This window comes from Ranitomeya variabilis, chromosome 3, assembly GCF_051348905.1.
Source record: "Ranitomeya variabilis isolate aRanVar5 chromosome 3, aRanVar5.hap1, whole genome shotgun sequence".
NCBI lineage: Eukaryota > Metazoa > Chordata > Amphibia > Anura > Dendrobatidae > Ranitomeya > Ranitomeya variabilis.
In genome coordinates this window covers 171,125,604-171,153,072 of record NC_135234.1, presented here as the reverse complement: position 1 = coordinate 171,153,072, position 27,469 = coordinate 171,125,604, and the positions used below count along the sequence as shown (strand labels likewise).

At 42.4% G+C, this 27,469-nt stretch overlaps 2 protein-coding genes across 2 annotated transcripts in view; one reads left to right on the top strand and one right to left on the bottom strand.

Annotated features, from left to right (window-relative positions):
- ADORA1 (adenosine A1 receptor) overlaps nt 1-27,469 on the bottom strand; it is a 294,258-nt gene that overhangs the window by 186,888 nt on the left and 79,901 nt on the right. The gene's annotated exons all lie outside the window — the stretch shown is intronic.
- LOC143815553 (microtubule-associated serine/threonine-protein kinase 4-like) lies at nt 11,464-27,273 on the top strand. Its single transcript, XM_077294870.1, has 19 exons — nt 11,464-13,070; nt 13,259-13,360; nt 13,985-14,087; nt 14,923-14,990; nt 17,301-17,386; nt 19,203-19,411; nt 21,149-21,287; nt 21,375-21,507; nt 21,695-21,860; nt 21,977-22,075; nt 22,294-22,416; nt 22,575-22,669; nt 22,759-22,850; nt 23,245-23,318; nt 23,733-23,825; nt 25,857-25,949; nt 26,214-26,306; nt 26,579-26,671; nt 26,884-27,273. Exons 1-19 carry the CDS (start codon nt 12,846-12,848, stop codon nt 26,979-26,981), a joined length of 2,184 nt encoding a protein of 727 aa, XP_077150985.1. The 5' UTR covers nt 11,464-12,845; the 3' UTR covers nt 26,982-27,273.

Below are 27,469 nucleotides of genomic sequence, written 5' to 3'. Positions count from 1 at the left end.
TAGAAGAAGGATACAGTGGGCCCGTAGGGGTAGACGCAGTGTCCAGCATACATGTCAGTAAGAAAATAATGAGAAGGTTTAATGTTATACAGAAAATGTTTGATAATGTTGATAGACAACGAGGACAGAAGGTGAACCCTGAGTCCTCCTAGGGGCCATATAGAGATGGCTCAGTGCTCTTAAACTGAAAGAAATGTTATGTTCTATACTGTGTATAGTAGTTGAAAAGACAGAAGGCTCGGGCTGAAAGGAGCGGTCCTGTAAGAAAGGAGAGGCAGTAGGTCTGGTGCCGTTAGGACAGGCGGTCCTGCAGATTTAAAGAAGGAGAATGTAAAAGTTAGATTGCCTTATAATGTGATTATAAGAAGGTCTTTAGCGGATTTAGAGTGTACGTCCTTAAAGGCAATGTTAAATTATTGTTCAAGAATTTGTACTAAGTAGAATACCCGGTTGGGTAAGAAAAGTTACTTATAGCATGTTGCTATGATATTTAACCATGTTTGTAACGTTCAAGTGTCCTCACCTCCCATAAAGGGAAGCTCTGTTCAAATATACTTATTGTTATTGCACTCAACAAAATTGTATGTCTTTTTGCTAACTTGTATTGTTGTTTTCTTCCCAGTCCCGGAGTACTGGATTTAACCAGGGGGGAGTGCAGCGCCCCAGAGTCCTGGTCGTTGCAGTACTGTGGCTCCGCCACTAAGGGGAGCTATGGTACGTCTGATGGCACTGAAGGAGTTCATCTGATCAGGTATCACAGACACCAATACATTTCACCGCCGGGCCTCCAGGGGGAGCTAAGGGTTCTATTCATTAGGCCACTCCTCACACACTGGTAAAACTGGGGGTCAGGCAGGAAGTTAGACAGAAAGCTGGCTGGGTTGGAACCAGGCAACACCTTGTGGCAGAAGGTGTTGCGGGAGAAGATTCGGTAGGGTCTCTGTCAGGAGTGGGATCCTGACAGAGACTTGGCAACTAGAGAGAAAGCAACGGGACTGTGCCTGCTCAGTATAGCGGCGGTGCCCAAGAAGGGATTGGAAGCGAGATAGATTGTGCTGAGTGAGAAACGAGATCAAAGCGATAAGGAGAATACCAGTAGGGGTCGTGCTGTAAGATCGAGGCAACATTCTACTGAGGCGCACAACCGGCGGCCGGAACGCCGAGGGAGTATTACAATATTCAGCTTCAAGCAATACTCTAAACAGCGGCAGGACAGTCAGTCTAAGGCGGGCTGTCTCACTTAAATCACCTATGCAGTCTTGGGGGGCAACTTGTGGAGAGGGGCGACTCTAGGGTCCCGGAAGAGCTCCGAGCCTACCCGTCAAACGGGTGCCGTTCTAACCGCAACATCAGAGAGGAACGGAGAATTAGCAGAACATCATCTAATTGAGTTGTGAGGGAACTTAAGAAATGGACACAACAGTTGTGGGGACTTTCCGTAAGCACAGCAGGGAAGGACCGCAACACATAGTGCTAGAAGGAAGGCACAGATTTCCACCTGCTAAGAGAACTCTGGAGGTGCCATTGGACCGGCCGGACTTGCGCAGCCTGGCTATCTGGACTCCGGACTGAGGACCCAGAGATCTTCAGTAAAGAGGTAAAGAGACTGCAACCTGGTATCCTCGTTATTTACTGCACCGCACCATTACAGCGTCACCATCACCACCATCATCTCTCATATCTTTCACTGTACGCCCCTCAGCAGGGTCACGGACCGGGCCTAGCCACCGTGACAACCCCGGAGCAGAGACTCAGAGGCCCGGTACCGGGTACCCCTCGGCCCTGCGGCAGTGGGGGCGCTACAAAAACATGTTAAAACAACCCCCTAAAAGTATGACCTGGGGTAATGGGTCCATATAGATCATAGCTGTGACCCACGCGTATCGACGCCCGTAGCGTCTTCCTCAAGGTCGATATCGCTACGGGCGTCAATACGCGTGGGTCACAGCTACGCTACAGCCTGCCAGATATCCACTGAACCAACGCTGCTAGGAGCCCTATTACCGCCTAGGTGTTAGGTAGGGTGAGTTAATATGGGACCTGAATATTAGGGTCTAGGCAGCCACACGGTGCTCATTATGCCCCTAAGTGTATTTCAGGTTTTTCTATCTTTAGATTTTTTGTTGTGGGACATAGAATAGTAAAGGGTGTATTACTTCATCTGTGTTATTACATCGCACCATTTAATGCCCGTGTGTTGCATATTTTTGGTTCTGTGTTCCATGCATATATCGGCTGTATAGTGGCTATTTGCTGTGTTACAATTTCTATCAATGATCTATATGGACCCATTACCCCAGGTCATACTTTTAGGGGGTTGTTTTAACATGTTTTTATGTCTTTATGTGGTGTTTCTTGAATAAAGCTGTATTTTGTATAAATTCTTATTTTGTGGTGATCCCAATTTGTTTGCATACACTTGCTTCTTTATGTCTGTTTACAATGTGGCGACTAGGGTTGAGCGACTGTTACTTTTTTAGGGTCGAGTCGAGTTTCGCGAAACTCGACTATCTCAAAAGTCGAGTCGAGTGAAATCGGCCGATTACCGCGAAAAGTCGGGGATCGACCGAAACACGAAACCCAATGCAAGTCAATGGGAAATACTCTCTCTCTCTCTCTCTCCTCCATCCCTGCACAGAAAAGCTGGTGTTACACATTGCAAATCGCTACAGCACACAAGCGATAAGATGGCGATAGGTGTGCACGCCCCTAAGACCTATGTCATCACTCTGCCCACGCTCCTTCATTGGCTGAAAAAATGGCGCTAAATGCGTCATACGAAACGCGACTTTGGCGCGAAGATCGCCGACCGCATGGCCGATCCCACACTAGGATCGGGTCGGGTTTCACGAAACCTGACTTTGCCAAAAGTCGGCGACTTTTGAAATTGTTCGATCCATTTCGCTCAACCCTAGTGGCAACACTCCGTCGCCGCACTGTAAATTTCCCATAGACTATCATTTAAATGCAGGAAAACTGCATGTAATCATTAGTCACATGCGTTGTAACTGTGTAAACGCAGCTTACTACACATGTCTGCTAATTTAAATAAGGTCTTACCTGTCACACCACCAGAAGTCTGCGTCCACTGCAGTTCTCGCTATAACTTAGCTTACCCTGAGAACTGCTGTGCACGTGACTGGGGATTATCTCCAGTCACCCTAGGCTAGTTCTCATGGTCAGCTGACCGTGAGAGCTAGAGTGTAGGTGATCGCCGGAGATCTCAGGTGGTCATCTACAAGCTCTGCTATATCTGGATGTCAGGCATCCAGATGTAGCAGAGCTGGACTTGTCGTGGGACTCTCGTTATTAAGGACCAGGGAGCATACTGTTGGTTTATTATTTTTTTTTATTTTTTTTTCAGTAGATTGATGGCTTCGCTTGGATTACCAGTGTAATAAAGATGGCAAAACTGTGTGATGTTTCATTGCATTAAAATAATTTATTCTGCATGTGTGTGACTGTAGGATTAGTAATGGATAGATGTCTTATTGGCGCCTCTTCATTACTAAGCCGGCTTAATGTCACATTAACAAAGGTGGCAATAACACCTTATTACGCCATATGCCACCTCTACAGGGCAGTGGGATGAGATAGGCTAAGCACCGGAATTGGCGCATCTTACACGAGGGGGCCAATATCAATGATCCCTTCCTAGGCTATGATTATCAGCCCGCAGATGTCTGCGTAGCCTTTCTGGTTATAAATTATAGGGGGACCCCAAGTCATTCTTTTTAGGGTCTCCCTATTTTAATAGCCAGTTAAGGCTATGCAGACAGCTGCGGGCTGATATTCATAGCCTGGGAAGATCCATGGGTATTACCCGCTTCCCAGGCAATAAACACCGACCCCCAGCCGCCAGCTTTCCCACTCTGGACTTGAAAATTGCGAGGGAGCCCATGCAATTTTTTTTCCTTTTCTAAAAAAATTAAACAGATATTGCCTTTAAGGCAGAGGTCACACTTGTGAGAAACTCGCACGAGTCTCGCACCTCAATACCCGGTACTGCCGCCAGTACTCGGGACCGATGTGTGCGCTGCATGTATTTGCATGCAGCTGAATGCTCCGGTCTGAGTGCTGATGGCAGTGCCGGGTATTGAAGTGCGAGACTCGAGCGAGTTTCTCATAAAGTGTGATCCCTGACTAACATAGATTTTTTTCTATCGATAGATACATCTATCGATAGACAGATATAGCTATAGGTAGATCTATCTATGTGCCATATACAGGAAAATCACACTGACAGGTCACAGTAGGATAGAATACATAATATATATATATATATATATATATATATATATATATATATATATATATATATATATATTTAGTACAGACCAAAAGTTTGGAAACACCTTCTCATTTAAAGATTTTTCTGTATTTTCATGACTATGGAAATTGTAAATTCACACTGAAGGCATCAAAGCTATGAACTAACACATGTGGAATTATACTTTTAACAAAAAAGTGTGAGACAACTGAAAACATGTCTTATATTCTAGGTTATTCAAAGTAGACACCTTTTGCTTTGATGACTGCTTTGTACACTCTTGGCATTCTCTTGATGAGCTTCAAGAGGTAGTCACCGGAAATGGTTTTCACTTCACAGGTGTGCACTGTCAGATTTAATAAGTGGGATTTCTTGCCTTATAAATGGGGTTGGGACCATTAGTTGTGTTGTGCAGAAGTCTGGTGCATACACAGCTGATAGTCCTACTGAATAGACTGTTAGAATTTGTATTATGGCAAGAAAAAAGCAGCTAAGTAGAGAAAAACAACTGGCCATCATTACTTTAAGAAATGAAGGTCAGTCAGTCCGAAAAATTGGGAAAACTTTGAAAGTGCCCCCAAGTGCAGTTGCAAAAACCATCAAGTGCTACAAAGAAACTGGCTCACATGAGGACCGCCCCAGGAATGGAAGACCAAGAGTCACCTCTGCTTCTGAGGATAAGTTTATCCAAGTCACCAGCCTCAGAAATCACAGGTTAACAGCAGCTCAGATTAGAGACCAGGTCAATGCCACGCAGAGTTCTAGCAGCAGACATCTCTACAACAACTGTTAAGAGGAGACTTTGTGCAGCAGGCCTTCATGGTAAAATAGCTGCTAGGAAGCCACTGCTAAGGACAGGCAACAAGCAGATGAGACTTGTTTGGGCAAAAGAAAGGAATGGACATTAGACCTGTGGAAATCTGTGCTTTGGTCTGATGAGTCCAAATTTGAGTTCTTTGGGTCCAACCACCGCGTCTTTGTGCGATGCAGAAAAGGTGAACGGATGGACTCTACATGCCTGGTTTCCACCGTGAAGCATGGAGGAGGAGGTGTGATGGTGTGGGGGTGCTTTGCTTTGGTGTGGGGGATTTATTCAAAATTGAAGGCATACTGAACCAGTATGGCTACCACAGCATTTTGCAGCGGCATGCTATTCGATCCGGTTTGCGTTTAGTTGGACCATCATTTATTTTTCAACAGGACAATGACCCCAAACACACCTCCAGGCTGTGTAAGGGCTATTTGACCAAGAAAAATAGTGATGGGGTGCTACGCCAGATGACCTGGCCTCTACAGTCACCAGACCTGAACCCAATTGAGATGGTTTGGGGTGAGCTGACTGCAGAGTGAAGGCAAAAGGGCCAACAAGTGCTAAGGACCTCTGGGAACTCCTTCAAGATTGTTGGAAGACCATTTCCGGTGACTACCTCTTGAAGCTCATCAAGAGAATGCCAAGAGTGTGCAAAGCAGTCATCAAAGCAAAAGGTGGCTACTTTGAAGAACCTAGAATATAAGACATATTTTCAGTTGTGTCACACTTTTTTGTTAAGTATATAATTCCACATGTGTTAATTCATAATTTTGATGCCTTCAGTGTGAATGTACAATTTTCATAGTCATGAAAATACAGAAAAATCTTTAAATGAGAAGGTGTGTCCAAACTTTTGGTCTGTACTGTACCTAGTATGTTTGTCAACAAGAAAGCAGCTATTAGTACATTCTTAGGCTGTTGGGCAAATCTATGTTTGTCCCTATGTGTCTATATAGGCCGAGTCATGTAGTGACATTGCTGAAAAGTTGTAAGTATCAGAAAGGTTGTATGTACCTAATGTCAGCCACATGAAAATCCCTCGACATTTCTCTGCCCCGAAGTGCGTTTCGCAATGCTTCTTCGTGAGGCGTGTCAGGGCAGGGGGCGTACCGGTTTAAATAGTGAGGGCTGCGCTATTAATTGGATGTTAAAGAATTATGTAGGAGGATAGTTGCTAAGTATACAGGAAAAGGTTTCCGTACTAGCGGCGCATGCGCCAGTATAATGGAATCTCCGACCTGCTGTACGGATCTAGGAAGCAATGCGGGGTACGGAATATGTCGGTGCATGCGTCGGTCAAGCAGACTCATGTTGTCAATAAGGGGACAGATCGCGGTCACATGGCACATGGACGGAAGCGCCAGATCATCTGTGAAGCTGACGTTGGAGCACTGCTGCACAGCTGACCGTCAGCTGTCATCCCTAAAGGTCCATGATCCACGCATGCGCACCGCTCCAAAAAGTCATATAATGTAAGCATTTGGAACCTCACCAACAAATACTTGCTATCTGGGGAATGAGTGCTAATTAATAAAGGTGCGATATGCTTATGAAGTGCTAATGTATGCAAAATACTAGTACAAAGCTAATGAACAGCTAAATAGACGTATTAGTGGGATTAAATTGATAAATATGCTATTTAAAGTAATAATTAATCAGTTGTGCGGCGGTGCTCCTACGTATCCCTTGTTTCAGATGCTGCACATCTCGTATCTTTACAACAGACAATTGCCTTACGATACGAGATGCGAAGCATCTGAAACAACGGATACTGGAAGACCGTGCTAGCATTTCTTCTGCGGTGTTGCTATCAGTGTGTTAAGAGTGGGCAAAGAGGGTTGCATTGACAATCCAACACAATTGGCAGCACTTTGATCACATTTTATAAGTGGTCATACACTTGTAAATAACTCATGAAAAAATAAAGTTACGTTAAGACCAAGCAAACCATTGTTTTTCTTGTGAAATTCTCAATAAGTTTGATGTGTCACATGACCTTCTTCCCATTGGAAAAAATAAAGTTGAATCCAAAATGGCTGCCATGGTCACCACCCATCTTGAAAAGTTTCCCCCCTCCCATATACTAGCGTACCACAAACAGGACGTGGATATCATCAACCATTCCCATTTTATTTAGGTGTATCCATATAAAGGCCCCACCCTGTATATATACACTGCTCAAAAAAATTAAGGGAACAATAAAATACCACATCCTAGATATCACTGAATTAAATATTTCAGTTGCAAATCCTGATTACATAGTGGAATGTGTTGAGAACAATAAAACATAAAAAATGATCAATGTAAATCAAAATGAATATCCCATGGAGGTCTGGATCTGGAATGATACTCAAAATCAAAGTGGAAAATCAAATTACAGGCTGATCCAGCTTCAGTGGAAATGCCTCAAGACAAGGAAATGATGTTCAGTTGTGTGTGCTGCCTCCATGTGCCTGTATGACCTCCCTACAACACCTGGGCATGCTCCTGATGAGGTGGCGGATTGTCTCCTGAGGGATCTCCTCCCAGACCTGGACTAAAGCATCCGCCAACTCCTGGATAGTCTGTGATGCAACGTGACGTTGGTGGATGGTGCAAGACATAATGTCCCAGATGTGTTCGATCGGTTTCAGGTCTGGGGAACGGGCGGGCCAGTCCATTGCGCCAATGCCTTCATCTTGCAGGAACGGCTGACACACTCCAGCCACATGAGGTCTGGCATTGTCCTGCATTAGGAGGAACCCAGGGACAACCACACCAGCATATGGTCTCACAAGGGGTCTGAGGATCTCATCTCGGTACCTAATGGCAAAAAGGTAACAAGGGTGCTCACTGTCCGTAGTGGGGGTGCTCAGGAGAAATTAGAATCCAATATATTGTATAACTCCGGCACACCAAATTGTTTCAAAATTATGTTGCTTTTATTAATTATTTCTCATTTCAAAAAATGGTGGGATACCATACAAAAAAGGAAAAAGGTCACAGTTTGTAGACATATGAGAAGAATCCCCGACGTTTCGGCGCTTATTGCCTTTCTCAAGGGGTTTCTGTCTATCTGTAATATACATAGATGTAAGTAAATACACAAAATAATATAATATATGCGAAATACTATATACAAAAATGAATACAATGCATATGGAGAATAAATGAAAAAAAGAAAAAGCATCATATTTATGCTGATGAAGCATATGTATCCAACCATCCACATGGTTCCGTGAGCATAGCGGAGACAGCCGAAAAGTGCCGAAGAGAAATGGGCACTTGATAAGGTATATATACCTTATCAAGTGCCCATGCGGTCTCGGATATGTTGGGGAAACTACCCAGCATATCCGAGACCGCATCTCCCAACATAAATCTACTATAAGATGTGGTAGGATACTTCTTCCTATTCCGTCTCATTTTGTACAAAATAACCATAATGTCGCTCAGCTAAAATATCAGGTCATAGACCATGTGCCGTTGGCCAGAAGGGGAGGGGATAGGATTAAAAAATTAAAAGAACGTGAATCATTTTGGATTCACACGTTACAAACCTTGTCTCCTTTGGGGCTAAATAGGGAGTATGAAGTCGGTTTTTGAGGTGTTTTTCCTTATGGGCCCTAACGATGATATGCCTACCTGATACGCCTACCTATTAGAATTTATTGTCATATAAACACTGTGCCTCATCTATTTACTTTGTGTTTTTCTTATTAGGTTCTCATTGAGTTCTTATCGCCAATATTGCTGTGCATGCCACATCAGGTTTTCATGTATTACGTCTTCATATGTTATTGCTATTATTTACTTCGTTGTATAATAAGGCATTGCAAATTTGTGGTCATACACATATATTTCCTCTGTACTGTTAACTATTGGGTTCGCCACCTAATAACACTTACCATTTTATTTCCCCTTTATCTGACAGCACACGGGAGGAACCTAGTTTTTCAACTATCTCACCAGCGCGCATGCGCCTATTTCTCTTCGGCACTTTTCGGCTGTCTCCGCTATGCTCACGGAACTTTTCTAGCACGTGATCCACCTTTCACCCGGAAGTACCAACTAGGTACGTCCCGGCTTTGTATAAGAAGCGGCTATTTGACACATGGTGTTCACCTGCACGCGGCTACCCGTCCTCACTTGGAACCATACACCGGACGCCGGAAAGTCTATACTATTAAGGTAATGTCACTTATTTGGCGTAACGTGCCACTTAACATGCCCTCACAGTTTTGGACCATAATAGGCTTATCCAGCATATTGTCTCCCCTTGCAGTGGGAGCCATAATTCCTTGCCGGTTATATACAAGTAAAGTATTCCCTTATGTCGGGCACTATTGGTGACTTTATACGTCCATTCACTGTTCAGGTTCTATGTATCTGCATGCTATCACTCGGTAGAGTATTTTATCCTGGTATGGCGGCTCCCAAACCTTACACATTTTTCTCATAGTTATCAGCTCTTGGAGCTCGGTGTACACATTGTAGGATGTGTTTTTTCTATTGTTATTCTTCTTTTCTTTTCCTTTTATAGATGTCCTCTGGATTTATTGGAACTTTATGTCACTTATGTGCATTGTGTAAACTCTATACTATATGGACCCCTGTCTACATATATATGCAGTCTCATGTGGATGGTTGGATACATATGCTTCATCAGCATAAATATGATGCTTTTTCTTTTTTTCTTTTTTTCATTTATTCTCCATATGCATTGTATTCATTTTTGTATATAGTATTTCGCATATATTATATTATTTTGTGTATTTACTTACATCTATGTATATTACAGATAGACAGAAACCCCTTGAGAAAGGCAATAAGCGCTGAAACGTCGGGGATTCTTCTCATATGTCTACAAACTGTGACCCTTTTCCTTTTTTGTATGGTATCCCACCATTTTTTGAAATGAGAAATAATTAATAAAAGCAACATAATTTTGAAACAATTTGGTGTGCCGGAGTTATACAATATATTGGTACCTAATGGCAGTCAGACTACCTCTGGCGAGCACATGGAGGGCTGTGTGGCCCTCCAAAGAAATGCCACCCCACACCATTACTGACCCACTGCCAAACCAGTCATGCTGAAGAATGTTGCAGGCAGCAGATAGCTCTCCACGGCGTCTCCAGACTCTGTCACGTCTGTCACATGTGCTCAGTGTGAATCTGCTTTCATCTGTGAAGAGCACAGGGTGCCAGTGGCGAATTATCCAATCCTGCTGTTCTGTGACAAATGCCAATCGTCCTGCATGGTTTTGGGCTGTGAGCACAACCCTGAACGTCAGGCACTCAAACCATCCTCATGGAGTCAGTTTCTAACTGTTTGTGCAAACACATGCACATTTGTGGCCTGCTGGAGGTCATTTTGCAGGGCTCTGGCAGTGCTCCTCCTGTTCCTCCTTGCATAAATGCTGAGGTAGCGGTCCTGCTACTGGGTTGTTGCCCTCCTACAGCCCCCTCCACGTCTCCTGGTGTACTGGCCTGTCTCCTGGTAGCGCCTCCAGCCTCTGGACACTACGCTGTCAGACACAGCAAACCTTCTTGCCACAGCTTGCATTAATGTGCCATCCTGGATGAGCTACACTACCTGAGCCACTTGTGTGAGTTGTAGAGTCTGTCTCATGTTATCACGAGTGTGAAAGCACAACCAACTTTCAAAAAAGTGAGCAACACATCAGCCAGAAAGCATTGGTACTGAGATGTGGTCTGTGTTCCCCACCTGCAGAACCACTCCTTTATTGAGTGTGTCTTGATAATTGCCAATAATTTCCATCTGTTGTCTATTCCATTTGCACAACTGCATGTGAAATTGATTGTCAAACAGTGTTGCTTCCTAAGCGGACAGTTTGATTTCACAGAAGCTTAGAAGTTTTATTTACTTGGAGTTATATTCTATTGTTTAAGTGTACCCTTTATTTTTTTGAGCAGTGTGTATATATATATATATTTTTTTTTTCTCTATCTTTTTCTCTCTTTCTCTCTCTCTCTCTATATATATATATTTTTTTTATTTTATTTTTTTCTATGTGTATATATCTATTCTATCTTTTCAATTCTTAAGATGTAATTGTGATTTGGTGCGATTTTTTTCTCACACCCACTGACTTACAGTACATTGGCGAGTCTCAGTCCGATTTCGGATGAGAAAAAAAAACTCGCAAATGAGATGTCACCTATTGAATAACATTGGTCCGAGTGCAATCCGATTTTTTATTGGATTGTACTTGTCCATTTTTCTCGCAAGTGAGTATGAGCCCTTATTCTGATTTTTGGGAGGTAGAATGAACACATAGAGAGCAGTAGAATAGTTCTTATTTTTATTTTTGTGCAGTGTAAGTGATAAGGTGGATTTATTCTTCGGGTCACCAGATTCTGAGAGCTGTAACTTTTATCTTTCGAACAGAGCTGTATGAGGTCTTTTTTTGTGTGACAGATTTTTTAAATACCATTTTTGGGCACATTTTTTATTGCTTTTTATTCAGATTTTTCACAGAATGAATGAAAAACAACAATGCAGTTCTTTTTTTTTGTATTTTTCTGCACCGTTCACCAAGAGGTAAAAGTGATAAGACTAATTTGTTAGTCGGGTCGGTACGATTACAGTGGCACCAGATTTATATTTTTTTATGCTTTGCTATTCTTACACATTAAAAACAATATTTTACAAAACTGAATTTGTTTTTCATCGTCCTATTCTGAGAGCTGTAACTTTTTTATTTAAATAGCCGAATGAGCCATGTTAGGGCTTCTTTTTTGCGACACAGTTTGACTTTTCATTTATGCGATTTTTTACATGTGACTTTTTGATTGCTTTTTATTCGTTTTTTTGTGAGTTAACATGATGAAAAAGCTAGTTTTTTGCCAAGTTTTTTTTTTTTTTACTGTGTTTGACAAACGGGACAAATAACATGGCAGTTTTAAATAGCGGGTCATTACGGACATGGCAATACCAATTATGTATACATTTTTTGTTTATTTTTGCTTTATCATAAACGGTGCGTTTTGAGTGGCAAAATGGCTTTTTGGGATTTGTGCGCGCTTTTTTTTATTACTTTTTTACATGTTTTATTTTACTTTTCTTCACTTTTTTACTTAATCTCACTGTGGGACATGTATAATTTTTACTTTGATTGTTGGTCTCATACACTGCAATACTTGACAAAGTCTGTCAGTGTCTCACTGACACAGCCTGTGAGACCCAGCTCATAACACGAAAATATGCCTTGGGTTTTTTTCAGACTTTTTTGTCTTTCTGGGGAAAAAAAAACATTGCATTTTACAGTACCAGCTTAGAGAATGAGATTTCTAAACTCTCAAATCGCAAGTTGCATTTTTTTGTCAATTCTTTCAGTTTTGCAGTGTTTTTCACCCATTCAAATGAATGAATGAAAAAACAAAACCATTAAAAACGCTGCAAAAACAAGAGTATTGTACGCAGCGTTTTTCCTGCTACCACTCTGGATTAAGGGGAATTGAATCAAATGTTGCAAAAATTATATATGTGAACATGCCCTTATCCTGGTTGTGTTCTAGTGGGAAATAAAATAAAACGTCATATTAACATATAAACATAATTCATTCTAGGCAGCATCTATTTGTACAGAAACGCCCGATTAAGAGTCTGTCACAAGATTCCATGATGGCATCACTGATGATGGTCGGCTATTATGACATCACAGAACCCAGTCACTACTTATAGAACGTACACAGTGTCACGGGTGCCATTCTTTGGTTCTATAGCTAGTGTACTGAGTGCTCTTCACAGTTACTCGCTATGGCTGACTATCTTCTAGATACTCTTCAGGTAGACGCACTATGGGAGATTATTGCCAACTATAACCCCGACACTGCGCTTCTACCACCCGATGGCGTCCTCAGCTTCACTCACCGGCTGGTGATGGGGCTGGTCAATGACTGCCTGACCAAGTACTACCAAGGTCGTTTAACGTCAGTATATCTGACAGATTTACTTCAGAACATCAAGACATTACTAGAGCAGGTAAGTGGCGGACGTTCTGCACAAAACATCTCCATAATAATAGTGGGATAGAAACTTCTTCTTTCCTCTATTATAAAACACGAAGAATCCCCAGATATGGAGAAAGAGGAGCAAATGTCACGTACAATGGCCGCCTCCATTGTGCCCTTTCTCACCTCTTGATTTTCATTTTTATTTCTTTTCTATAGGCTGAAAAAAGACATCAAGATGGCGATTTGTCTATTATTAAAGAACTCGCCCAAAAAGTCCTGTCTGCCGTGGAACGTCCGGCCCGCTCATCGGAACGCCTGGTAAGGACCTGTCTTCTTTATCACACGTCTTTGTTTTCTGATCTCCTCCAGATCACAGTCCGATATCAGAAGATCTGGTGTTAGATCTTAGCGGCCTCCCTGTCAGCTCCTGGCAGGCACAGCATATTAATGGCCGCCGGTCACGCCTGTGATGGCAGTCTGTATTCTGCTGATGTGTCACAGCTCAGTGGCGGGAAGTCTGTATTTCCACCTCTGTCGAGCTCTACTATCTTCCTGATTATAAACACTGCAGCTGAGATAATAGACGATATTATAGAAATGTTGTGCATACAAGTCTCTTATACAGTGTTGACTTGTGGAGAGGAGCTGCAGTGTAAAGCAATTCCCCCCAATACTGTAAGGAATGAAGTACTAGATGTAGCCATGATATAAGGAGCGCAGGTAACACGGCTCTGGGATCACCGCTCAGAGAAGTCGAAGTTTACACTGAACGATTAATTTTTCTTAATCCACCTAAATGAGAGGCATTATCAAGATGGCGCATTATCTGTATAGTTACAATTGCTGCAGCTGTAAATGCAGGTTTAGTGCTTCCTGATGTATGTATTTGGTGCTTTAGTGAAATCTTCCACATATTAAATATATATATATTATAACCATTAGGAAACAGCAGAAGGCGACACCCAAGATGGGCAAAATCTACACCCGGAAATAATCCCTGACCCGAATACGAGTCAGCGGGAACTGACCAGAGATCTGATCACAGGTAAGATGATCATCCGAGCGTCCATAGGAAATATCCAGATATTATAGAACAGGGAATAATGGTGGATTTACTCTACTCCGTTAGCACGTTACATGTGAAGCACTGGTCTGACTGTCCCTCTAATAAAAGGAAGTCTTTGTTTAAGAAATCCAATATTTCAGTCAGGAGAAAGCTAACGTAGAAGCCTGGATGGAAGTGCACTGAGGGCGTGGAAGACAATGTCTGAGTGCAGTGACACGCCCCCAGTGCACTTACAGGATAATTTGCATACTGCTGCTCTGCTTGAGTGCTCTCTTTCCATCACTCACATGTACAGTGAGGACAATAAGGTCCTCACATTTAGAATCCCCATTTACAGACATCCCGCCATTTCTGTTATATTGCTGTATTATACATGAAAGGGCTCATACCCACTTGCTAGAAAAAAAAACGGTCCGTAATTTGGACTGAAAAAATTGGATGCAAACTATGCGAACATCCATATGACATCCATATGCAATGCGTTTTTTATTCTCTGCAACTATTTTTTTACAATCATTTACAGGACCATTTACAGTGTTCTATGCCACAGAATGTTAAGGTATCCATAAAAAATGGACGGAAAACGGATGGTCCGTTTTTTTTCTCGCACCCATTGACCAGCATGCTGCGATTTTTCTTAGTCCGATTTCGGCTGAGAAAAAAAATTGCAAATGAGATGTCAGCTATTGAATAACATTGGCCAGAGTGCAATTTTTATCGGATTGCACTCGTCCGTTTTGCTTGCGAGTATGAGCCCTTAAGATTCATATCGTCTAATACATTTTATTTCTTCATCATTTTATCACTATTTTAGATACAACTGTAGTGGTGAATCCTAACAGTGTAATCTGTGAGATCCCGAAGATACAAGAACCTGCCGCTGTAAGTATCATAGAGGGAGATGTCTGTATATCACCAGATCATCGGGTGGGAATGCCCCTCCAGTATTATCCCCCATATTTCTAAATGTAGATGACACTATTGTGTTAGATAATAGCACTTATGCTAAAGGGAATTTGTCACCAGGTTTTTGCTAACCCATCTCAGAGCAGAATGATGTAGGGGCAGGGACCCTGATTCCAGCGGTGTCACTTACTTTACTGGGTGCAGCAGTTGTAATAAAATCACTGTTTTCTCTGCTGCCGATCTAGCAGTGCTCGGAATGCTGAGTCATGTATAACCCCGCCCACACCACTAATTGGAAGCTTTTGGGTACAGTATATGTGAATAGGGGGAAATCCGCTAATCAGTGGTGGGAGCAAAGTTACACTGAGCAGTAGGACTATGTGGCACAAGACCAGTCCTGTAGTGATAATCTCTTGCTGATAATCTCTTTTTGAAACAAATTTTTTTTATTAGGAAGTTAGAAGTGTTAAAAGCTGACCAGCGATTTCTCATTGTTCCAACAAAATTTACAAAACCATTTATTAACCCTTCAGATGCTCCACAGGAATTAATGGGATGTGGAAAGAAAAAAAACCTAACAAACTTTTTTTCATAAACATTTTAATTTAGACCCAAATATATTTATTTTTGCAAAAAATGGAGCCCCAAATTTGTTATGCAATTACTCCTCAGCATGCCAATACCCCATATGTGTCATGACGACATCGGGTTACCATGACAATGATTGGACCCCCACAATAAAGACATGGTGGCTCCGGTTGGGGGGCAGAGGGGACTCCTTCCCTCTGCCTGCCATCTAAATGCTGCGATTGCTACCATTTAGAGGTTATACTGCCGGGAGTGGTGACACCCAGTGGCGATCACTCGCACACAGCCTCCTGTGAACAGATCACAATGACATATGTATACTGCATTGGTCAGGAATTCCTTCCTGTCTATGATGTATATATACTAAAGGGATTACACACTGATTCTAATAAAACAACACACAGCCTAGTAAGTGACACATCGCTGGAATCAGGATTGCAGCCCCTATATCATGCTGTTATTAGATTACATATAAAAAAAAACCTGCTAACAGATTCCCTTTAAAGGGAACCTGTCACCCCCAAAATCGATGGTGAGGTAAGCTCACCATCATCAGGGGCTTATCTACAGCATTCTGTAATGCTGTAGAAAAGCCCCCGATGTATCCTGAAAGAGGAGAAAAAGAGGTTAGATTATACTCACTCAGGGGCGGTCCCGCTGCGGTCCGGGTCCTCCCATCTTCATTCCATGATGTCCTCTTCTGGTCTTCACGCTGCGGCTCCGGCGCAGGTGTACTTTATCTTCCCTATTAAGGGCAGAGCAAGGTACTGCAGTGCGCAGGGAAAGGTCAGAGAGGCCCGGTACCTGCGCACTGCAGTACTTTGCTGTGCCCTCAATAGGGAAGATAAAGTACACCTGCGCCGGAGCCGCGGCGTGAAGACAAGAAGAGGACATCATGGAATGAAGATGGGAGGCCCCGGACCGCAGCGGGACAGCCCCTGAGTGAGTATAATATAACCTGTTTTTCTCCTCTTTCAGGATACATCGGGGGCTTATCTACAGCATTACAGAATGCTGCAAATAAGCCCCTGATAACTGTGAGATTACCGCACCATCGATTTTGGGGGTGACAGTTTCCCTTTAAGTTTCCATCTGTGATCACCCATATTATTCAGCACTGTACAATGATTCTGGTATATTACGCCCGTGTCTGCGGAGCGTTCTGCTTCTATCGTCCCTTACATTCAATCACTGTAAATCAGCTGGGACATGAGACTACTTTCACACTAGCGTCGTGCACTGACATCGCTATGTGTCATTTTGTAGAAAAAGCGCATCCTGCAAAAGTGCTTGCAGGATGTGTTTTTTCTACATTGACTTGCATTAGTGACGCAGTGCGACGCATTGCCACACGTCGTGTTGCATTGGACCGTTGCCACCAAAAAACGTTGCTTGTAACGTTTTTTGGTGCGTCGTGTCCAGCATTTCCGACCGTGCATGTGCGGCCGGAACTCTGCCCCCGCCTCCCCGCACCTCACAATGGGGCAGCGGATGCGTTGAAAAACAGCATCCGCTGCCCCCGTTGTGCGGCGCTTCCACAGTATACGGCGGTGCGCCGCAACGTCGCATTGCGACGTGCAGTGCACGACGCTATTGTGAAAGTAGCCTAATATTGGAGGAAGACGTTTTTGTATCTGGAGCTTTTTTTTCTTGCAGCTTTTTTATCTGAATATAATTTCTTATTTTTTTTTTTTATAGAGCGTGATCGAATCATTGATCCCAGCGAGAAAGCCGCAATTAAGCGACTTTAAAATATCCAAACTGATTGGCAGCGGAGCTTTTGGGTGAGATTTCTGTTGGTATAATCTTAATTTCTCAGGGTTCCCTATGACAATGCTTCTGCCTCTGTGCGCTGCTATTAAGCATTATCATAGGGAAGCGATCCGAGTCCCCATCACTGATCATATCTAAGGGCTCATACTCACTTGCGAGAAACTCGGATGAGTCTCGCGTGTTAATACCCTGCACTCAGGAGCGGCGCGTGCGACTCCATGTATTGCTATGCGGCCGCACGCTCCGATCTGAGTGCCGGGTATTGATGTGCGAGACTCATCCGAGTTGCTCGCAAGTGAGTATGAGCCCTATTTCTCACTGTTCAGCTCATTTATATACAGCTGAGCAAACTGATCTATAACAAATGAAAATGGAAAGGCCTGTGCCCACTTTGCAGATTTGTCACATTTTTTTCATGTTTTTTCTGCCCTGATTTGTCACAAAACCTGAGGGATTTCATGATGCCAGAAAAGTGAATGAGATTCCTGAAGCCTCATGCACACAATGCTTACTTTTCCTAGTAGATTTGCAGCAGATTTACATCTTCATAATCTCAATTTTTTAAGGCTATGTGCACACGTTGGTGTGGTGATTTTTCCGCTTTGTTTTTGCAAAATCCGCAGGTAAACTGCATTGCGGATTACCCGCGGATTTGCCACGGATTTACCGTGGTTTTTATGGGGTCTTTGTGCGGATTCCACCTGCGGATTCCTATTATGGAGCAGGTGTAAACTGTTGTGGAATCCGCACAAAGAATTGACATGCTGCGGAAAATACACCGCTGTGTTTCCACGCGGTTTTGTCCACAGCATAGATTTTGTTTTCCATAGGTTTACATGGTACTGTACAGCGCATGGAAAACAGCTGAAGATTCACAGCGTCAAATCCGCAATGTGTGCACATAGCCTTTGTTCTGCAGATTTCACACATAATAATAAGTGGGGGAAGTCTGCAACAAAAACGCAAGTAAAAAATATGTGACAAAACGCGGCTATTTTACTCATCGTTTTTCCTGCCTAGATACAGATATGGTGTAATTATGTCTGCTGCAAATAGTTAATATGGGGACGCTCTCTTAAGAAAAGGGATTAAAATAATATATTCTAGTCACTTGTTCTAGACCTTCATGTGTTCTTATGCTGCCACCTCCACCAGAGCCTCCCTGTCCTTCTTTGTGGACTTTGTGTATTTGGGGGCTCCACTATGGAGCTGATGAGAGTAACTGGCTACACATGGTCACGTGAGGATTGACATGATATTGACATCCATGGCATCCGCACCCACAACCCCAACCATGACCATGTGAGTCCAGTCGCTGGCCTCAGCAACAGAAGGGAGCGCCAGACCCACCAAAGATTGGCACAGAGGATAGAGAACTGCAGTGATGGACAGGTGAGAGCCAAGGACAGGTGGGTATAACGTGTTTCATTATTTTTTAACTACTTCCATCCCCTCCATTTAGTATGCCTTGAGGTATGGGAGGAGCATAAGAAACTTCTTCTTACAGCAATTTGAGGAATTTCAATTTGGATGAAATTTTACTTGGGCTGAATCGTATCTTCTGGTCAAATATGGCGAATCTGCCCTAGAAGAATTGCTATAGATTCGCTCATCTCTCATGTGACATGGGTGAGCACGCCCCGAGAGACATGGCACTGTGCAGATCTCCTATAGTTGGTCTACATAGTGCTTTTTTATGAATTACTAGAAATGTTTTTCCAGTGATGGCCGGACTTCAATAATTAGTACAGAAGATCACATAATGACTTGTATAGATGGACTGTTAATAAGGATTAATTATAAACCATGGATTGTCCTTCTCTGCAGGGCCGTCCACTTAGTGCTCCATAAAGACTCACGCCAGTTGTTTGCAATGAAGAAATTAGCCAAGAGGAACCTGCATGATCCAAAAAGAGTGAAATTGGCCTTTCTGGAGAGGGACATCTTAACATTCTGTGATAGTCCCTTTGTGGTCTCCATGCTCTGCTCTTTTCCAACTAAACTCCACCTGTGTATAGTCATGGAGTATGTAAGAGGTAAAACATGTACATAATATTATATTGAATCCATGTCTGCTTGCATCTTATCACTGCTCATATCATTTTGATTTGTCCAAGTGGTTGGTTATATCCCCACAGATTATTTACTATAGGTTATATATTACCAAGATGCCCAGAAATATACTGATCTGTGTACAGGATTGCTATGGGGCCCATGAGTCAAAGGGGCAAATCATCATACTGATTTGGGGGATGGTGGGGTCCATGATACTGAGTGCTGGGGATGTTATGTGCCATAATAATGGGTGTTGGAGCTGGTGGGGGCCATGATATTTATTGGTGGGCTGGTGAGGGCCATAATACTGAGTGGTGGGGTTCACAAAACTAATTTGTGTGGCTGTAGGGGCCATAAAACTGAGTGGTGGTACTCATAGGGGCCATAATACTGAGTGGTGGGTCTCGTGGGGGCAATAATACTGAGTGGTAGGGCTGATGTGGACCATAATACTGAGTGGTGATGCTTGTAGGGGCCATAATACTGAGAGGTGGGAGCCACAATATTGAGTTTGGGAGCTGGTGAGAACAAATATACTGAGTGGTGGGGCCATAATATTTAGAGGTGGAGCTGGTGGGTATCATAGTACTGAGTGAAAGGGGCTCGTGGGGTCCATCATACTGAGTTGGGGGCTCGTGGGAGCCATAATACTGATAGGGGGCTGGTGGAGCCGTAATATTGGTTGGAGGGCTGGTGAGGGCCATAATACTGAGTGGGTAGGATGGTTTGTGCCATAATACTGAGTGGTGGGGCTGGTGAAGACTATAAAACTGAGTAGTGGGGCTTCTAGGGGCTATGATACTGATTAGAGGGCTGGTGAGGTCCATAATACTCAGTGGGTCTGGTGGGTACCATAATACTGAGTGGGGGGCTGTTGGGGTCCACAATACTGATTTGGGTGCTTTGAGGACAGAATACTGTGTGAGAGTCTAATGAAGACTGTATATGCACCCATATTGATTTGCAGACTGTGAATGCCCCTATACTGAGTGGGTTCCTCATATTGGTTGGTGTGCTGTGGGGGGGGGGGTCCCTATTCTATGTGAGAGTCCTTATTTTGTGTTGGGTTCCAAATTCTGTGTGAAGGGCTGTGGGGGCCATCATACTGAGTTGGGACATGTGGGGGGATATAATTATATTTGTGTGAGGATCTGTGTGGGCCATTATATTAAGTGAAAGGACTGTGGGCGCCATCATACTGAATAGGGGGCTTTGGCTAGCCTCATAATGAGTGGGAACATCATACTGACACTGAACATGTGGGGTGAAACTGTAGGAAGGAGAATTCACTGTTGGGATACCATACTCAGTGTGGGTGGGGGCTCTTTTGGGAAGATCACACTTTAAAATTGCCATTTAAAGTATCGTATTGCTGGTGAGAACACAGAGGGGCTTCAAGATAGATAGACAGGAAATAGAATTTTACTTTTATTTTTTTTAGGAGGGGCCTATTTAAAACTTTTTTATGCAGCCCTGTGATATTTATGTATACCACTGTCTGTAATCTCCCCTTTATGCCAACACTGACATGTGATATCACTATATGGCATTAGTTACATGGATCATATTTCACCACTATTTTAGACTAATGTTATGTGTACTATACATTATATCTGTATATTTTCTCTTCTGCCAAATATCGCTGCTCACTTTTCATTATTCGTCACAGTGATCTGCTTTATAAACCCCTCACCAGTCATATTTCCTTTTTTCTATAGGTGGTGACTGTCAGACCCTTCTAAACACAAGGGGTCGTTTACCTGTTCCCTTGGCCCGCTTGTACTTTGCAGAAGCGGCTCTAGCTGTAGAATACTTACACAGCTATGGTGTGGTGCACAGAGACCTGAAGCCAGAAAAGTAAGTGCCCCCTGTAGTGTAATAAGGGGGGAGGAATAATTTATTATCATATGGCCTGTATGGCTAAAACCATCTTTTCTTTCACAGCCTCCTGATAACATCTGCTGGGCACATTAAAGTTGCCGATTTTGGAATTTCAAAAGTTGGTCTCATGATATCAAAAAACAACATCTACAAGCATTTAGCAGAGGACATCACCAAAGAGTTCCGGGACCATGAGGTCGGTATCACTTACAAAAACGCAGCTTATTCTTTGCAAATCTCATCACAATATTGTTTCTTCTCTACATTCTTCGTTTCTAGAGAACTGTTCCACTAATATTTTATCTTCTGTCATTGTGTTTTTATGACGACGTGTCATAATTATGGTATCATGAATCTCATCTCTTTTGTCTGTTGGATTCCAGGTCTGTGGCACTCTCTATTACGCAGCCCCAGAGGTCATCCTGCAAAAAGGCTATGGAAGAGCTGCTGATTGGTGGTCAATGGGGATCATACTATATCAATTTCTTATGGGATTTGTACCATTTAAAGGGAAGTCCCAAAAAGAGGTTATAAGAAAAATTTTCACTGGTAAGTAGAATATTCCGATTATTGGTTTGATTGGTTACATTGGTTTATTTATTTAATTTGCTTAATCTTACAGTCCATTAAAGATGTTTTATTTTCTGCAATTCTCTATATAACAGGAGTCGTAGCTTGGAATTATAATCCCGTTCCTCCTTTTGCTGCTCAAAGCCTCATCGTTAAACTGCTCAGAAAAGATCCTGTATATAGACTTGGGACAGGTAACAGTTTACTTATTACACCTAGGACATCTCTCTAATGTCCATGAGAATCAGCACTTCTTTATCAACTCATTCATTTCTAAATCTCCGAAACATGACTTTCAGTATATTTCTATTATGTATGCTCAGTTATGTCATTAGTTCAGATTAAGTTAAACAGTTCAGCTATGGAGCAGTCTCTGACAATATCTGCAACATTTGTGCTTTGTCTTTTCCAGCAGGAGCATTTGAGGTCAAGAATCATCCATTCCTGATTGACTTAGACTTTGACAACCTTCTAAGTCAACAGTCGGAGTACGTTCCTCAGCTTGCGTCAGACGTGGACATACACTCCTATTTCAGTAAGTAGAAGGAGACATCATCTAGACTAAGCAGCTGTTTGTCTCGTTTAGCATAATTTCATAATTGGAGACAATTGGTTCCTATTAATATTATGGATAAATAGTGACTGTCTTTTACTGACAACCTCTAATAATACTTCATTACCTATGTCTTGTAGATTACTCTGATATAAACAATCATCTGCTCTCAGGGGATGACAATCAGAGCTTTAATTTCCAAAACTTTACATCTTCTTCTGAAAGGCTTTCTAAAGTAAGTATGAGAACAATATATCCAAAATATGTAAAAAAAATACTTTTAAAAGTAAAAAAAGTATTTAATATCTTCTTGTCTGCATTTAGCTATATACCACCGCTACCAGGGAGATGAACAATGAGGATCCCAAGTCTCCTCGAGAGTGTGCTCCAGCATCCAGCACAAACATCTCAGAAATGTAAGTAGATTATAGGGTCAATTCTTAGAGCTCCAGGTGGATATATGTGCACAACCCCAAATATAGGACATAAATACCATAATATCAAATGCAGCATCCATCGCCCCATGATTAGCAGTCACTGTGCTTTTGGCTTCAGAAACGGCTAGTGGCAACATCCCATAATTGCAGCCAGTCATGCACTTTTACTGCAGCCCACACTGTATGAGAGATGTAGTACTACATGCCAGCCATTCTTTGTAGTTGGTTTTCGCTCTGCTCTACAGAAGGTAGTTTTGAGCAGGAAACCTTCCTCATATGTTCTAATAGGCCCTATAGTTGGTGTTAATTTAGTGAGATAACCATTTTATATTGCATTTACTTGTGATTTACACGTTTCTCTTTTTCTAAACAGACAGAAAGAATCTTTTCCTGTATTTATTAGAGACAATGCTATTACCAGCTTGCCATCCTTGTGCCCACTGTCAGGTATGTATATGTCTACAGCACAAACAATGAAGTAACTTGAAATTCATGGTCCCCGATGCGAAAGCTCCAACGGGGCCCCCAAATATTTGAAATTTTTAATAGCAATAGTCTTTTTCTATAGGCCAAAGGGACTTTTAGGGCCCCCTAGGCTCCAGGGCCCGGGTGCGATTGCAACCCCTGCACCTTTTGTAGTTACGCCCCTGTCTCCTATATTTTCCATGTTTCATGGATCCCAATTATGTAACCCATAGCCCCATACTCTATCTCTGTTTCCCTAATTTTGAACAGTTTTCCCAGATAGCCAAATTTGTAGGAGACAGGACAAGAACAATTCTACTACATACAGGAAAGATACAAAGTAGATCCTATAAGAATATATTGTTACTAAGGATTATTTTTTTTCTTTCTGATCAGAAATTCCAGTTCACAAGGAAAGAAAATCTTCAATATATTTGAGTATAGAACACCAAAACTCAAACAATGAAGAAAAGTGGAAAAAGATACAAGGCAAGTGTGAGAATCAGCTCTATGTTCTGTGATGCCAATCAATGAGAATAGTTCATGTGGAGCAGATGTTATTAGAGATGGGAGGACCCATGGATGTTTGGGTCTGTGGGGTTCTGCCTAAAGATTGGCTTGGGTACCAGAACTTGATCCCGAACCTGGACGGTTCAAACCCAATTCACGTGAATGGTGGTTCCAGCGTGTGCGACAGCGTGGGACATACCAGCTCTGACCGGAGGAAACCATTTTGAAGTCACCGCTGGTCAGAGCCCAGGGCATTGCGGACCGCTGCGGATTCCCACGCTGTTATACAGAGGACAGCGTGTAAGCCACCAGCTGTGATAGATAGTGAAAAGGTTACCATTGGTCAGGCGTCAGCTGATAACTACGACTGTCATCAGCATCACCGGCTCTTGCTGATGAGTGTATTCACCAGAAGGTGCCTGTGCATAGTAAGATATATGTCGCTAAGATACATAATGAGAGCAGTGTGTGTATGACTTAGTATGTATGTATATTTACATACTGAGAGCAGTGTGTGTGTAGCTTAGTGTACATTTAGCTAATAAATAAGTAAAAGAAACAAATTGTGTGAGGTTCCCCATATTTTTAATACCCAGCTGAGGGGGAGCAGACTGCTGGGGGCTGGTGTTATTATTCTGGGAAGAGGCTAATATTCATGAAGCTACTCAGTCTATTAATATCAGCTCACAGCTGCCTACATAGCTTTTAGTGGTTATTAAAAAGGGGGCACGCCCCCAACAAATGATGTGGCATCTCTTCTATTTTTAATAACCAGCAAAGGCTAAGCAGACAGCTGCATGCTGATATTAATAGGCTGTGAAAGGGTCATGGATATTTGCCCCTCCCAGATTAATAAAACCAGCCCTCAGCCAAATCAGACAAGACACATCAATTAGATGCTTCAATTCTAGTGCAAAGACTCGGCTCTTCACACTTGTCCTGGTGCGTTAGCAAATGGGGTAGTGGTTTTGGGGGTTGATGTCAGCTGTACAATGTCCCATCACATCAAGCACAGGGGTTAGTAACGGATAAGTGTCTCAGATGCCCCTATTACTACCCCTGTAGTCAAAAGCAATAAACACATACAGAGAGAAAAGTAATTTCATTGTAAAAAGCACTCCTCAACAATTACCCTCTTTTATTAAATTATTATCTTTAAAAAATAGAATAATCCAAAGAAGTTAGCCGTAAATCCATCCACCGTCCCACGACGATCTCCGACTCTTTTACATTTGGGTGCAGTGCTGAGCGATGACATCAGTAATGTGACTGCTTGGCACGGCAGCCAGAACACAATGACAATAGCGTATGAATCCAGCTGCAATGAGCCCTGACATTAGTAGGCTTATCTGAGATCATTGTGGAACATGGGATGGATTTAAGGTGGACCCTTTGGATTGTTTTATTTTTTTAAGATAATAAATGAGTAAAAGAGGGTAATTGTTGGGGAGTGCTTTTTACAATTAAATTACTTTTCTCTCTGTATGTGTTTATTGCTTTTGACTACAGGGGTAGTGATAGGGGTCTCGGAGACACCTCTCCATTGCTATCTCCTGTGCTTGGTGCCAGCAGACATTTCACAGCTGACATCAACCCCAAAATATTACCCCGCTTTACAAAGCACCAGGGCAAGCGGGAAGAGCTGGGCAAAGAACCAACATTTTTAGGCTGGGGAGCTCAAAATATCAATGAACCTTCCCAACCAGAGAATACCAGCCTTCAGCCATCTGCTTTACCCTGGCTGGCTGCCAAAAATAGAGGGGTCAGACACAACACTGCTTATTTAATTATTTATTCAAATAATAAAAAAAAAACGGTGTGGGGTTGTCACATGTATGATGGCTGACAATGACCCCTGACCTCAGTATGATAAGATTCCTCTGCTGTTTGGCCACAGTGACCGCAAAGTAGAATCATGTAATAAGTCGTTCCTTTACTTACATTATAGATACAACGCAGATCCTATAAGAATATATTTTTACTAAGGTTTTATTTTTACTTTCTGATCAGAAAATCCAGCTCATGAGGAAAGAATGCCATCTATATATTTCAGTATAGAGAATCAAAACTCAGAAAATGAAGAAAAGGAGGAAAAGAGACAAGGTAGGTGTGAGAATCAGCTCCATGTTGAGTGTTGTCAGTCAGTGAGAATAATTCATGTGGCGCAGATGTCAATGGGATTGTCATATGTATGATGGCTGCCAATGATCCCTGACTTCAGTATGATAAGATTCCTCTGCCGTTCGGCCACAGTGACCGCACAGCAGTATCATGTAATATCGAGTTCCATTATTACATTATAGATATAAGCCAGATCCAATAAGAATATATATTGTTACTGAGGTTTTTTTTTTACTTTCTGATCAGAAAATCCAGCTCATGAGGAAAGAATGTCATCTATAAATTTCAGTATTGAGCAAGAAATCTCACAAAATGAAGAAAAGGGGGAAAAGAGACAAGGTAGGTGTGAGAATTAGCTACATGTTATGTGATGTCAGTCAGTGAGAATAATTCATGTAGAGCAGATGTTATCTGTTACTGATGGGATTGTCACATATTTGATGGCTGACAATGATCCCTGACCTCTGTATGATAAGATTCCTCTGCTGTTCGGCCACAGTGACCGCACAGTAGTATCATGTAATATCGAGTTCCATTACTTACATTATAGATATAAAGCAGAGCCTATAAGAATATATTGTTACTGAGGTTTTTTTTTACTTTCTAATCAGAATTTCCAGCTCAGGAGGACAGAACATCTGAAAAAAAATTGAGTATAGACCAAGAAAAATCACAAAATAAAGAAAAGAGAGGAAAGAGACGAGGTAAGTGTGAGAATCGGCTCCATGTTGAGTGTTGTCAGTGAGAATAATTCATATGGAGCAGATGTCAATGGGGTTGTCATATGTATGATGGCTGACAATGATCCCTGACTTCTGTACGATATGATTCCTCTGATGTTTGGCCAGAGTGACCTCACAGTAGTATCATGTAATATGGAGTCTCACTTACATTATATTTACTTCTCTTCTCATAGGTAACCGCCTCCGCCGGATCTTATCATCCTGCCGGCGTGGATTATCCAGGGTTGCTCGTGTATTTACATGTTGTTCCGGTTCCCCCACCGACATCTAAAAGACTGGAAACCTCCACATCCAACACCCTGGAGTACAGCAGATCCACCATCACTGCTGTACCTGTATAGAAGGACCTTCACCAGCTTCCTGTGGTCTTCTCACCGTTACAATTGTACCGGTGAGATGTTATGCCTCAATTACCAGGCTCCGCTGTATTCACTCTGCTTGCCTAACTTGTCTTTTACTGATCACCTGGTATCTGACCCCGGCTATCTTACGGACTATGATTTTGTCTAGTGATAATGTAATTAAATATATATTATATACTTAATAAAAAAAACTAAACCTTTTACTGTTGCTCTGATTCCTTTTCATCTTGATCTCACAATTAATTGTATCTTCTTGTCACTAAATGCATTTGTCATTATCCTGAATGCCACATTCAGGCTCATATTTCTGTCCTGCATCTACACTGATGCCTCCACTCTGTACCAGCCATTGCACTCTTCCACAAAGCTCTCCATAGTGCTGCACTGTCCTACAGCT